This window comes from Protopterus annectens, chromosome 12.part0, assembly GCF_019279795.1.
Source record: "Protopterus annectens isolate FY-2018-M chromosome 12.part0, PAN1.0, whole genome shotgun sequence".
NCBI classification, from domain to species: domain Eukaryota; kingdom Metazoa; phylum Chordata; order Ceratodontiformes; family Protopteridae; genus Protopterus; species Protopterus annectens.
Genome location: NC_056746.1, coordinates 1,504,461,748 through 1,504,475,786, shown reverse-complemented (window position 1 = coordinate 1,504,475,786; position 14,039 = coordinate 1,504,461,748). Strand labels below are relative to the sequence as shown.

Below are 14,039 nucleotides of genomic sequence, written 5' to 3'. Positions count from 1 at the left end.
AGTACCCTCGTCCCCTCCTACACAGCCTTTTCAGTGTCACATTACTTGGCTATTTCTCCATTTCTTCCCAGTTCACTGTTCAAAACTGTGTATGCATACTGTTTTCTGCTTTAGTTCTACAATGATTACAGATATTTAAATTTAATTTAAGACTTTTATTTCAAGTTTTATAGCACAAACACGGATAGACATTTGCTACCAAAACAATACAGTCTCACAAGGAAAACAGGCTTAGCGTTAAAATTTCTCTGCTTTTGAAACTCACATTCATTGAAACTGCATTGAAACCCACGATCACAGAAAATACATCAGGCCTTTGAGGATTAAGTGTGCCTTTAGACTGTTTTCAAATTATAGGATTGTGGTAGGGATAGTTAATATTACGGGAGACGGCTTAGTGAGAGAAATTTGTGAGTGGCGGTAGGGACATGTCTCAAGCACATGTAGCATTTTCTGATACTAATGGTTTCAGATAAACTGTCCGATGTGCTGCCAAGCACTACTTTGTACACTGTTTCAACACCGGACTGCAATGCATATGAGTAGCTAATGAAGTACATATCCCTGGACTCTCAGTGCAAGAATCAACTTTATGTAATCACCTATTCAATAGATGAGCTTATAGTATTCCTTCAACTAATTAGGCATCCTTATCCTGATTACAAATGACATGTAGTCTGTACTGTACAGTTAAGGAACACCTGCTTTAACAAAGTGGAGAAATTAAAGAGACAATGCAAATGCTTGAGCTGAACTTGCTGAGGTGCCTTTCCCTGGTGAGTTGCTGCAACTGTCAGTTGAAGTCAGAAGGTATTAAATAAGAACTGTTTCAGTGCACACAGTGGGCAGTATAGGATACAGTTGTTTAAGAGGATCAAAGTTAATTAAAATAAACCAGCAGGATGACAATAACTGGAAATGTATATTGTAGAAAACATATGTTTGGTACACGCGGTCAGAGAAATTAACAGTTAATCAGATCTGTGAGGAGCTGTACGGGAAGCAGGTTAATGTCAGGTAGCAGGCACAGACTACAAAATGAACTACCGGCAACTTTTAAAGTATGTGTATGGCTTTCTAGGTGAATGAATGTTACAAAAATACACCTGGACAAACTGGAACCACAGATGTTTGCTGTTTTGAACAAACTAGCTGAGCATCTATGTTGTTGTTTGCTTTCGGCTTCTGAGCATCTATACCTTTTCATTAAGCATTCGTATTCCAAAATAAAATCCTGGCTCATGGTCAGCTGGCTAACCATTCTCAAACGTGACAATTGTGCTAAAAATGGGTATTACAAATAAAGAATTAATAATACAGTTTGTATAAGGCAGGGTACTATGAGAGTATGAATGATTATGCATCGTTTGGTTAGAAAGTAATGCAGATGGTTTAAACATACACTTCACAGATGAGATTACAAGGGATGTTTGGAACAAAGCTAGCAAAAGTACTACATATGGAGGAGGAAAAATAATGCATAGAAGCTGGCACAGTGCAGGATGATGCAAGGAGACTAATAACAGTTCATCTACTGGTGCAGATTTTTTAATAATAATGACAGTACTAAAAGGTAAGGTGTTACATGAAAAGAAGAGTAAAAAAAAGCAAGGAGATATAGTTGATATAAAGGAGAAATGTCAGGGTGGCTTCCATTTGAAAAGAAAATGACCTGCACAAGGAAGTTCATGAAAAAAATACCTAAAATAAGAAAGAACCATTTCTGGACAATATTTACAAGATATTGAAAAACAGCAAATAATGTAGAAATTGAAATGGTGATTACAATATTAAAATGGAAAAGGCTGTCATAACAAAGAATGAGGAAGGCGAGGTAAGCAAAGGTTTATTAACAGATCAGTGTAATATATTGCAGACAAGTATTTAGTACTAGAAAATCAGTTAAAGGAAATTTGAATGAATATGAATAAAAATAATGTGACTACAAAAGGAGGAAAAGGGAAACAGAACATGACATTACTATTATTATTATTATTATTATTATTATTATTAATTAATTAAAAACACCGCAAAGAGAAGTACAAAAAGTTAAAAAATACAATGTAGGCAAAAGGCAAGATGGGAACATTGAAAGATATGACAATAAGATGTCATGAAATGTAATAAATAAAAAAGAAACAAAAAGAAATCAAACAGACATCAGTAGCGAAAGGAAAATAGAAACTGTAGAGAAATTGGGAATATGAAGTTGAAGGTATGCTATAGTAATGACTGAAGAATCTGGCTAGCATGAGCAGAAATATACATTTGTAAAAATGATAAATTATAGTGAGAACTGATCTGTCATTTGGAAATAAAACACTTGGGCACCTTTTTTTATTTGTTAACCAGTGAGCAGGTCACAAATATTTTATTTATTTATTTTTATTTTATATTTGTTTGCCGGGGAGGTCCAACTGGATAGAGCTGTCCATTTTCAGCAGCGGTTCGGGGAGAAAATTGCTAACATACTATACATAAGATATTTACATGAGCATTGTGGTTTAGACATTTTACAGTGTGGGTTCTGTCAGTAAGCCATTGAGTGACGTAGGGATTAATGCCCAGCTTAGTAAGTTTATCTATGATTCCAGAGTGGGGGGTGGTGTCAAAGGCCTTGGCGAGGTCCAGATAGGCTATGTGGACCACCTTACCCTCGTCCACGGCTCTGGAGACTGATCCGAAGAAGTCGGTCAGGTTCAGGAGACAAGATCGGCCCTTCACGAACCCAAACTGGGTGAGGTCCAGTGTTTGAAGGTTGCCAATGTCTTTGTTTATAAGTTCCATGATAATACATTCCATGGCCTTGCAGATCAGGCTCATCAGACTGATGGGACGGTAGTTCCCGGGATCCAAGGTGGATCCTCCCTTGTGGAGTGGGATGAATGTAGCTGTGCGCCACTCAGTGGGCACGAAGCCTGAGGTGAGGCTATGATTAAACATGACACTTAGGTGAGGTGCCAGTTCATTTTGTAGTTCATGTAGTACACAGCCTGGGATGTCATCTGGTCCCATGGATGCTGTATTCTTAGCTTTGGAGAGTCCGTTTTTTACCTGTGTGGATGTTATTACCAGAATTTGGCAATCTTCTGGTATTGAGATGGGCCATTTAGGGGGTGAGAGGGGGGGTGAAGTTGGCACTAAATTGATCTGCCAGGATATTGGCAATATCCTTGGGATCAGTATATTTAATGCCATTCTGTTGTAGCTCAGAGCAGATCTGAGCATTGTCATTTAGATTCTTGACATAGTTATAGAATGCCTTGTGGTTGTCTTTGGCAATTTTATTTTCGTAACTAGCTTTGGAGGATTTTATGAGGGATCTCAGTTTCTTACTGAGGCTGGTAAGGGAGTTTTTTGCATCCTGGGATTTTCCTCTTTTCTGCAACAGTTTCCTCCTTTTGTTGTAAAGTTTGTTTATGGCAGAGGACCACCAGATTGGCTTCATTTTTGGAGGAGAGCATCTTGGCTCTATTTGGGATGGCACGATTCATGCATGAGTGGATGTGCTCGTACAGTGCCTTAGTGTAGGACTCAGCAGTTGAACTTCCTGTCTGCATGGGTGTCATGAAGTTTGTCACTTCTGACTTGAGTAGCATGAAGTTGGCTTTGGAGAAGTTTTTTATGGAGGTTTCCTTACTGGGGGGATGGGATGTGGATGTTAAGGGTGATTAGCTTATGGTCTGACCTGACCAACGAGGGGGTGACCATAGGTGTGGAGCATCGATTTCCCATGTTGGTATTGACCAGGTCTAGGATATTGGAGCCCCTGGTAGGACAATGGATTAGTTGATCCAGGGTGTTGGAATTTATGAATTCCAAGAACCGTTGGGCAAAGGTGTTGGTACACGAGTAGTTTTCCCAGTTAATAGCAGGGTAGTTGAAGTCACCCAGTATTAGGGTGTTTGGTTGTATCTTAATATTTTCCAGTATGTTTAGAAAGGTGTAGTGAGAACCTTGGGGCATGGTGGAGGATCTGTAGCAAGCTACAATTTGGATTGCAGTCTTACCTAGTGTTAGTTGCACCTGGAGAATTTCAGACGCATTGTGTTGGGCAACTAGCCTGGTGGTGTGAATATCCTTGGTGAATATGGACAATCCTCCACCTTTAGTGTTTTGATCCTGGTTTGGTGGCCGAAAAGTGTGGTAAGAGTTGTAGCCTGGTATTGCAGGGGTGCTCTCTGAAGCCTTGAACTAGGTCTCAGTTGCTGCACAGATATCGATGTTCTCCATTTTTTAGGAGTGCCTCGAGAGAGTGCATTTTGAGGTTTAGACTTCTAACATTGAGTAGCATTACCTTCAGATTTTGCATGCATATGACACCCTAGAAGCCTGTAGCAGGGCAGCAGTGACAGAATCTGTTATTAGAAGACATGCATGGCTGAAGGATCAACCTCTTCTTGATCATGTCAAACTTATTGATGCACCCCTAGATATGGAACGCCTGTTTGGGGAGAAAGCAGAAGAGGTGCTTAAAAAGATGGAAGACAAATCAAAATCTATGCAAACAGTAAAATACTTCTTTCAAGTTCAACCACCCAGATTCAGCAGGAACTTACCCTCTAAGGAATGGGCCTTCCCTGCACCCAGCAGACAGGGCCAAAGTAAGTCCCGCAGGGACAGGACATCCAGGCCCCCCTATCCCAGGGCCAGCAAAGAAGCAAACAATGGACCACTTCCGCCTCTAAGCCAGGGAGTTCTAAGTCAAGCTTCTATGGTAAGCACTCACAATGACTCCCCCCCCCTCTGCTCTCCTTTCAGTCATCTAAAACTAGGAGGAAGGCTCACCCTCTTCAAGGACAATTGGGTCTCTATAACCAAGGACCAATGGGTATTAAAAATAATTTCTCAGAGATACAGATTCTCCTTCAGCAAACTCCCTATTCCAAGATGGTACCCAGAACTTCCCCCAATCAGTGGGCAGAGGCATTAAAACAGGTAAAAACACTAATATCCCAGGGGGCAGTAGAACCTGTCCCTCTTGATCAAACAGGAAAGGTTTTTACTCCAGCCTATTCCTTGTTCCCAGAAAAGAGGACACTTGGCGCCCCATCCTGGATCTATCCAAACTGAACACCTCCTTGGTGGTCCCAAGATTCAAAATGCTAACCTTGCAACAGCTCCTGCCTATGCTCACTCAAAATGCCTGGCTGGTGACACTAGACCTAAAAGATGCCTACCTCCACATCCCCATCAGTGAATCGTGCATAAAATTTGTGTGCTTCATAGCAGGCAGTCAGCACTTTCAGTTTTCTGCACTGCCCTTTGGCTTACCTACTGCTCCCAGAGTATTCACCAAATGCTTGGCCCTGGCTGTAGCATTCTGCAGACAGAGAAATATACAGATTTACCCTTACCTGAACGACTGCCTCATTCAGGCGAACAGCAAAGAAAAGTTGCTCCAGGGTCTTCTCTTTGTCAAAAAAAATCCTAACTTCCCTAGGGTTCACCATCAACGAGAAAAAAATCAAGACACAGCAACCCTAATGGCCTTCCTATCCCCAGAAAAGCAGAGCTTCCTGCCTCTTTGCTTCACCCAGCTGGCTTCCAGAAGTCACTTCACTGCGAGGAAGTTCCTGCAAGCCCTGGGATACATGGCTTATTGCATTCTTCTCATCCGTCTAGCCAGGCTTCACATGAGAAAGCTTCACTGGTACTTAAAGAACCTTTGGTATCAGCACTCTCAGTCCCTAGAGACCACTCTCCCACTGATCCCTTGCATAAGGGACGAATTTCTCTGGTGGGCAGAGGCCTGTGCCATGAACAAGGGTCTTCCCTTCATCCTCCGCCCTTCCGGCCAGACCATCACCACCAACGCCTTAAACATAGCTTGGGGCTTTCACCTAGCAGGCAGGTGTACCCAAGGCCTTTGTAATGCCCAGCAACTTCACTTGCACATCAACCAGAAAGAAATTATGGCACTGCAAAACGCTCTGACTTCCTTCCAACCCCATCTCAGGCCATGGGTCCTCCTTATAAAAACAGACAACACCACAGTAATGTGGTACATCAACAAGCAGGGGGGCACCCAATCTTAACCCCTGTGCAGGTTAGCCATGAGTTTCTGGCTTACAGCCACCTCCATGGGGCTACACCTAATTGCCCAATATTTACCAGGGATCAACACACACTGGCAGACCACCTAAGCAGAAACTTACTGGACCCCCACGAATGGCAGCTCCAGAGAGAAATCTTTCTGCAAATCACCCAGGAGTGGGGGACCCCAGAGGTGGAACTCTTTGCCTCGCATCTCAACCACCAGCTGCACAAATTTTGAAACAGGGAGTATCATCTCCTAGCATGGAAGGTGGAAGCCTTGACCTTCCCCTGGAGCTCCTTCTTTGTGTATGCATGCCCTCCTGTGCCCCTTATTCCCAAGCTTCTGATCAAAATAAGAGAGGAAAGACCAAAGGCCATCCTCATTGCTCCAAATTGCCCCAGACAGCATTGGTACCCCTTACTATGCAGTCTGGCCTTACAGCCCCCGAAGCTGCTTCCCCTAAGGTCAAACCTCTTGACCCAGGAGACGGGGAAGGTACTGCACCCAGACTTACAGACTGTCAAACTTTCAGCATGGCGTATACACTAAAAAATAACAAGAAGTCACTGTTAAACAAACAGGTCCTGGACATTATTAAAGAGGCCAGAAGGCTCAGCACAAGAAAATCTTATGCAGGAAAATGGAAAAGATTCTGCTCCTGGAAACAGTCAAAAGGGGGCAGTACCTTCCAACCTTCCATCCCTCTCATCCTGGATTACTTAGCAGAGTTGCTCAATAGTGGCCTCTCCTTCTCCTCTATTAAAATCCATGCCTCGGCCATCTCTGCCCATTATAATTCAGACCCACCCCTCTTCTCTCCTTTGATTAAGCAATTCCGCTGAGGAGCTTCTAATATCAGACCTCCCAGAAGACCTCCTACTCCACCCTGGGATATGAATTATGTGTTAGGGAAACTAACCTTACCTCCTTTCAAACCTGCCGCTTCAACAGAATTGAAATACCTCTCCTGGAAGACTGCCTTCCTACTAGCTATAACCACAGCCAGCAGGGTCTCAGAACTTCAAGCTGTCATAGCTGTCGAGCCCTTCATAATTTTCCATGCAGTCAGAGTCTCCCTGAGAACTAATCCCTCCTTTATGCTCAAGGTGGTATCTGATGTGACCCTTACCCAGGCCATACAGCTTCCCATCTTCTTTCCCAGCCCTCAAAACAAGGGGGAAAGAATTCTGCACTCACTAGATGTGAACAGACAACTCAGATCCTATCTGGACCGCATTGAGCTATTCAGAAAAACTGACCAGCTTCTTGTAAGCTTTGCCCCAGGGGCAGAAGGGAAGCCCATATCCAAACAAACCATTTCCAAATGGATTTCACACTGTATCCATTTTTGCTACAGACTACATGGAAAACCCATCCCTAAGTTGATCCGTACCCACTCCACTAGGGCAACCTCCACTTCCACTGCCTTCCTCAGAGGAGTACCTACCAGGGACATCTTGGAAATGTCCAGCTGGACCTCAGTCCATACCTTTACAAAGCATTACCGCATACCTCTCTTTTCTAAGTGTAGGGCAGGGTTTGCCTCTGCAGTTCTGCAGGGCCTCCTGTCCCATACCTAGGACTCTACCTAACCTTCCACCCTTTACCTCAGCTTTGGGAATCCTCCCATAGGTGATGACTGCAGTAGTGAATCACGAAGAACATAGCACAGTTGTGTACACTTACCATAAATGTAGATGTTCGAGTATATTCACTGTTGCTGTTTTGGTTTCCCTCCCTCCATCCCCCATTTAACATCTTCCCCTAGGGGACACCTGCTTTCCAAGGTGGCTCTTAGCCACCAGGACCACTTCTCTCTTTTCCCTTGTGCTTCTGATGGGTTAAGGCAAGAAAAACTGATGTAATAACGTTGGCTGCCTTGCTTTATAGTACTGACAGCCTGACATCAGACTACAGGCAACAGCAGCCGGCGCACAAAAACATTGACTCTGGTATTCGGGCTGGCCGAGGGCTACCACAGCAGGGATAACCCACAGGTGATGACTGCAACAGTGAATACACTCGAACATCTACATTTATGGTAAGTGTACACAACTGTACTTTTACTATCATTTTCTCGATCACTAGCAGCTGCGGTGGTGCAGTGGTTAACAGTGCTGCCTGACAGCAAGAGGTTCTCTGGTTCGATTCTTGGCTGAGGTGCCTACTGTGTGGAGTCTGCATGTCCTCCCTGTCGTCGCATGGGTTTCCTCCAGGTGCTCCAGTTTTCTCCCACATCCCAAAGACATGCTGTAGGTGGATTGGACACTCTAAATTGCCCCTAGGTGTGAGTGTCTGCCTTCTGTGGAAGGTTGGGTGCCGGGCTGGCAGCTCAACACCGTAAAACATAGTTCATAGGTTAGTATTAGGCTAACTGCCCTGGCGAGCCATTGTAAGCCTAGCCACTTGCACTTTGTGTTTGTAAGGCAAACACCTTAACCATTAGGCCATCCTCCAACCAGCATATTGAACGTTTTTTTATTTTTTATATTTTTTCCCCTAACAGATTTGTTTGTTTTTCAGTTGAATTGTACAGGTTGTAGGTCAAATTAAGGTGGGAAAAGTTTTGAAATGATTTATTGTGGCCTAATTTTTTTTATATCACAAAAATCTAGTATTTTAATAGGGGTGTGTACACTTTTTATATCCACTGTTAATAAACTCTGAGATCGCACTACACTGAGTGAAAGGGTACATTTCCTGATCTCACTATAGTGCAATCTGCTGTATTGCATTCGCTGTTGCACATTTCTACATTTCATCATTCGTTCTTTCGTTACTATCGAATGGGTCATTTTGGACTAATGTAAATCGCACTAAGTCCAAACTCCCATTTGATAGTAAACCTAGATTTTATATATATATATATATATATATATATATATATATATATATATATATAAACAGAGTTATATATATTTATCTATTTGTATATATATATATATATATATATATATATATATATATATATATATATATATATATATATATATATATATAAACATATATATATATATATATATATATATCTACATAGATAGATATTTATTATATTTCCTTTTCTTGCAATTCATCTTGTTTCAAGATAGATGCTGATAGGCTAGCCCTATCTTTAGTTTCCTTTTTCTGCCAACAGGAATATTGCCAAAGTAGAAAGTTCCAATATAGAAAATCAGAACTAATACGGAAAGGCACAGATTAGGGGTCTGTAGATTCTTTGAAAAGTGATAAAACGAAAAGGAACACATCCGATGATGGAACAAGCCTGCACAAATGTTTAATTTAGTGCTTTCGTCAGTATTACACCAATTACTTCTTCAGAATAAAAACACTCCATATGCAACCTCTTTTTATAGTCAAGCTAAATCATGTGACCACTTCAATTTAAAATAGTGACAACATACATTGTTACTCTAAACCAGCTCATTGAATAATACAATAAAAGTTAATACAGAGTTTAACTATATTATGCTTTTCTAAAAGGTACACAGAACGTTGCACTTCACAATTTAAACAAACCTAGCCCCTAAATAAACAAGATAAAATGAGTGTTGTGATTACTATACCAACAACAGGTATAATATGTTTAAATATGTCTCTCAACTTGTCATAGAATACCTGGACCCCCCAAAAATGAAATAAATGTTCAATTAAAGATGAAACTTGGTCCTGAGTTTCAAAAAAACTTGAAATAGAAACTACTTCATTTAGTCCGGGGGGGGGGTGCATGTAGCATTGACTCTCATTTGCCACATTAACTCCTTATATTCTAGAAATAAGTACTGACCCTCTAATGTTGTTATCCACTTGATCAATAGCAGAAAATATAAAAAGATGGTCCGGAAAATTTCTTCAATTCTTTGAAGAACAAAATAATACAAAGGTTTTTAGTTTTAGTTGGTCAGTGGCTATAATTTAGTAGATACAAAATATTCTGACTAGAAACTTTAACAATATAAAAGAATGACGTTACTTCAGTTCTGGGAGACAAGACCTTGATTGCTTAATCTCCCACATATGTGCGTTCTTTTACAATAAGGAGGTTATTCTACTCTGCTGAACTGTGTTGCAGGAAGTTATTTTTTACCTTCACGCCTCGCATCTGACTTTATTAATAAACCATTCAAGCCATACTGGATGGATCATGCAGGGTTCTAATGAAGTACAAATCACTATTACTAGCGATTTAATACTAGCCAGTGAACATTAAAATATGCCGTGTATTTTCCTTCAGGATAACAAAGCAGGCATCATCAAAAGGCATTTTGTGTTGACAGATGGAGAGGTCAGGAACTCCTTGGCAAAGCTAAAATATCAATCGACCTTGAGCTTTACTTGTAAATAAAATGAGTTCACCTCAGGGACTGCAAACTTCAAAAGTTTTTCTTCCAATCCTTGTAAGACGTCCTGTTTTTGAAACATTAGGAACTTGTCAGCTTGTGTTTTAGATTATTTATTTGACATGCATAACCTCATTAACTTTCATTCTCATGCTGCCATCTAGTAATATCCGTTATTTCAAATTGTATGTGATCCATGTAGCATCGACTTAGTTCACTGCTGTTCCCTGGCAATTAAAACTCATGACTCATAGAATAAGTGAATTTTGATTAAAATACTCTGCATACGCAAGTGTGTGTGTGTGTGTGTCTGTATTGTATATGTACACAAATACATTTTAACAGTTTATTTCACACAAGAATTTGAGGTGTGTTTAGTAAATAGTCATATATTGTTAACCATGCTGTATACAGAAGTTATGTCACTCTCTTGTTCTCTCTCCCTGTTTCTCTAAGTGTACATGTCCTACTTCGATAATCCAGGTGGAAGCATTCCAACATGGGTCATTAACTGGGCTGCCAAGGTAAGCAGAAGGCATAAAACTACTTTCAGTTGTCTGTGACTTAGCTGTCATTCATAGAAGTTATCTTCCTTATTTGCATTTGATGATGGACTGCACTTACCAAGGTAAGTTTTCTTTTCAGTAGTATCTCACTATAGCAGTAAGATGGAGGAACAACATACCACTGAAGCAAGCATGTACACTAAACTGAATTCTAGACTGAGACAGTAGAGCTGCTAGTAAAAAACTTCAGCAAAAATGGAACGTAAAAGAGACTCTACAATTTTAAAACATAATGATTGTACCTAGTGAGGGTTTAAGTAATTTGAATGAGATTGGAATCTTATCCTTTTTCTGAAGAAGACGAGCATGACAGCTGTTAACTTATAGTCAGCCATACAGGAATGGTTACAACGAAAAGTGTTTTAGACATTAGAGTATCAAGTGCTTGTTAACAGGTGTGTGTGTGTGTGTGTGTGTGTGTGTGTGTGTGTGTGTGTGTGTGTGTGTGTGTGTGTGTGTGTGTGTGTGTGTGTGTTAACTAGAGCAGGACAAGAATGTTCATACCTCTCAACCTGGAAACATCAAAATTCTGGCCAAAGGCCCATGAAAAATAGGTACAACTCTGTACGCTGATTAACATAAAAGTTGCATACATAATTATGTAACCCCATCCACTCCAGTGGTATTGTGGGATGCCAACTTTCAAATGCAAACTGAAGAACAGACAACCAAAATATGGCCCTAGACACTGTAGTAAATGGTAACCATTTTTTTTTTAATGTGTAACAATGTTTACTAGGAAGTGAGAAGATTATAAACCATAGGATTTTGTTTTTGGTGATTTGCAGTATGTGGGTTTTGTGGTAAAAGTAGGGCATTTAATGGTAGGCAATATTCTAAATGTTAGCAAAAGAATATTATAGTTTGCTTGGCCCTCCAAAAGTCATTCTCCATGGCCTACTGATCAGTGCCATAGCTAGAGTTTGTGCCGCCTGGCCGGGGCTGTCTTTGAGTTTGCCGCCCTCCCCCCCTAAAGATCATGGTCAAATGGGCCCCTCCCCCCATACACAGCCCTCCCCCTGCAGCCATTCCAGTGTCCCATTACTTAGCTATTTTGCCCCATTTACCATATACCATATTTACCATATACCATGCAATGATTGTCTTGTGATCAGTTTGGCTACACAGTTTTTCCTTTTGTTAATTGTTTGTATCAAATGTTATAATAGAATGTAATTAAATGTAATGTTGGTAGCTTGTAAAGCAATATAAAATGTTTAATTTAAATAGAAATGTCAATGACAACAATGTGAGTAGTGTTTAGGTTTAAATGTTAGAATGATGATAATTGATATTAATTATTGTTAACTGAATGTGATTAGATGATTCATGTTTTTTTGAAATGTATTTAAGACGGCTACACTTTGTATTAGTTGTCCGTTGAAGGCAAACAGCCGAGGTACCAGATCTTTGCAGTAAAGGATACCTATCAGCTCTACCCTGTTTTTGGTGTTTTTTTTAGCATTAAAACATCTCTGCCCTTGAAACTGACGTTCATTGAAACAGCATTGAAACCCACATCCAAAGAAAATGCATCTGGCCAGTGGCAGATCAAGATTACCTTTGGGCTGTTTTCAAATCATAGGCCCCTTGCACATGAAACATACATGTGTTCTTTGATATACCTTCCTGATTGTATTAAATTATATTCCTTGTATAATGCAGCACACTTGTTAGAACGCTTTTTAATGTTTTGTTTTGAACATTTTTCCAGTAGGCAATAAAACAAATCATATGAACCAATAATGACAAAACTTCCCAATTCAGAACATTTCCCACATAAAATTCTACTCAAACTTCTACAGTCCACTAGTATCAGTAAATATGCACAATCTTTGCAGAAGTAAAAGTCATCTAAATAATTCTACATTAAAGATATCTGTAACTAATGAAGAGGTTGCTGCTAGCAAACAATTTTCTATTTCATTGTTTCATCAACAAATAAAGTGCCTGTCGCCCTTGAGGAATAAATTGCCTATGTTACATTAAAAAATGATAAGCTAGTAATATTGCAATAGAGAATGGATGGCAAACTGATAACAGGTTCATAGTTACTAGGTATCTTTGCCAAAGAGGACATTCTCAGGACTGCAGCGTTGACCCCCTTTAAAAGTACAACACAGTACAGTATTAGCAATCCATCTGCATACTCTGGGAGTAGAACTCACAGCCTTCTGCATCAAAAGCAAGTATTCTACTTGTTGTGCTACTAACAACACAAATAGACTTGGCATAAGCAGCACTAAACTTATCTCCCCCTGAAGAACTATGCAGTACAAGAAATCTGGAAACAGCCAAAATGTATTGGGGGGGCGCAAAGGCCCAAAACCAGGGACACATTTTAAACACTCCTTGTATAATCTTAGAAAGTTGCTAAAATAAAATGTTTTGTGTTACCATGTGTTTTCTGAAAGATAGGAAGACTGAAACTTAATGGCTGTCATTATTTAGTGAATTCAGTTCTGACTGATTTGCCAGAAAAACAATTTTTTTAAGAGGAACAGGCCAAAAGTATGAGCCAAACATTCCAAGCATTTTGTAAAAATCTGGACTATTGAAAGCTATGGACTCATCTCCTTAAATCACAAGTGGTGGTATGGGTAGAGAATTCAGGCTGTTGTTTCTTGTACCTAAGGTACAGGGATTTAGCCTGAGTAATGCTTATGTATGTATAGGATATAGGTATATCTAACTGGGGCATTTACACACACAGCAGTAATGAAGTAACACACACACACACACACACACACACACCACCACCACCACCACCACTACTAATGAAAAAGCACACGCACCCCCACCTCTAATGAAACAGGACACACACACACTAATGAAACAGCACACACACACCCAGCAGTAAAGGTAATGAAACAACACACACACCCAGCAGTAATGAAACAGCACACACATACCCCCAGCAGTAATGAAACAGCGCACACACACACACACACACACACACATACACCCAGCAGTAATGAAATAGCACACACACACACACACCACCGCCACTAATGAAACAGCACACACACGCACCCCCCACCAATAATGAAACAGCACACACACACACACACACACACACACACACACACACAC

General features: G+C 40.5%; 1 protein-coding gene across 1 annotated transcript in view; it reads left to right on the top strand.

Moving 5' to 3' along the window:
- The window catches only part of LOC122817261 (phosphatidylcholine transfer protein), a 403,419-nt gene that overhangs the window by 366,028 nt on the left and 23,352 nt on the right, over window positions 1-14,039 (top strand). The window contains exon 5 of the mRNA XM_044090477.1: window positions 10,837-10,904. Within this exon, the coding sequence (XP_043946412.1) occupies window positions 10,837-10,904 (68 nt within the window). The remainder of the gene's footprint in view (window positions 1-10,836; window positions 10,905-14,039) is intronic.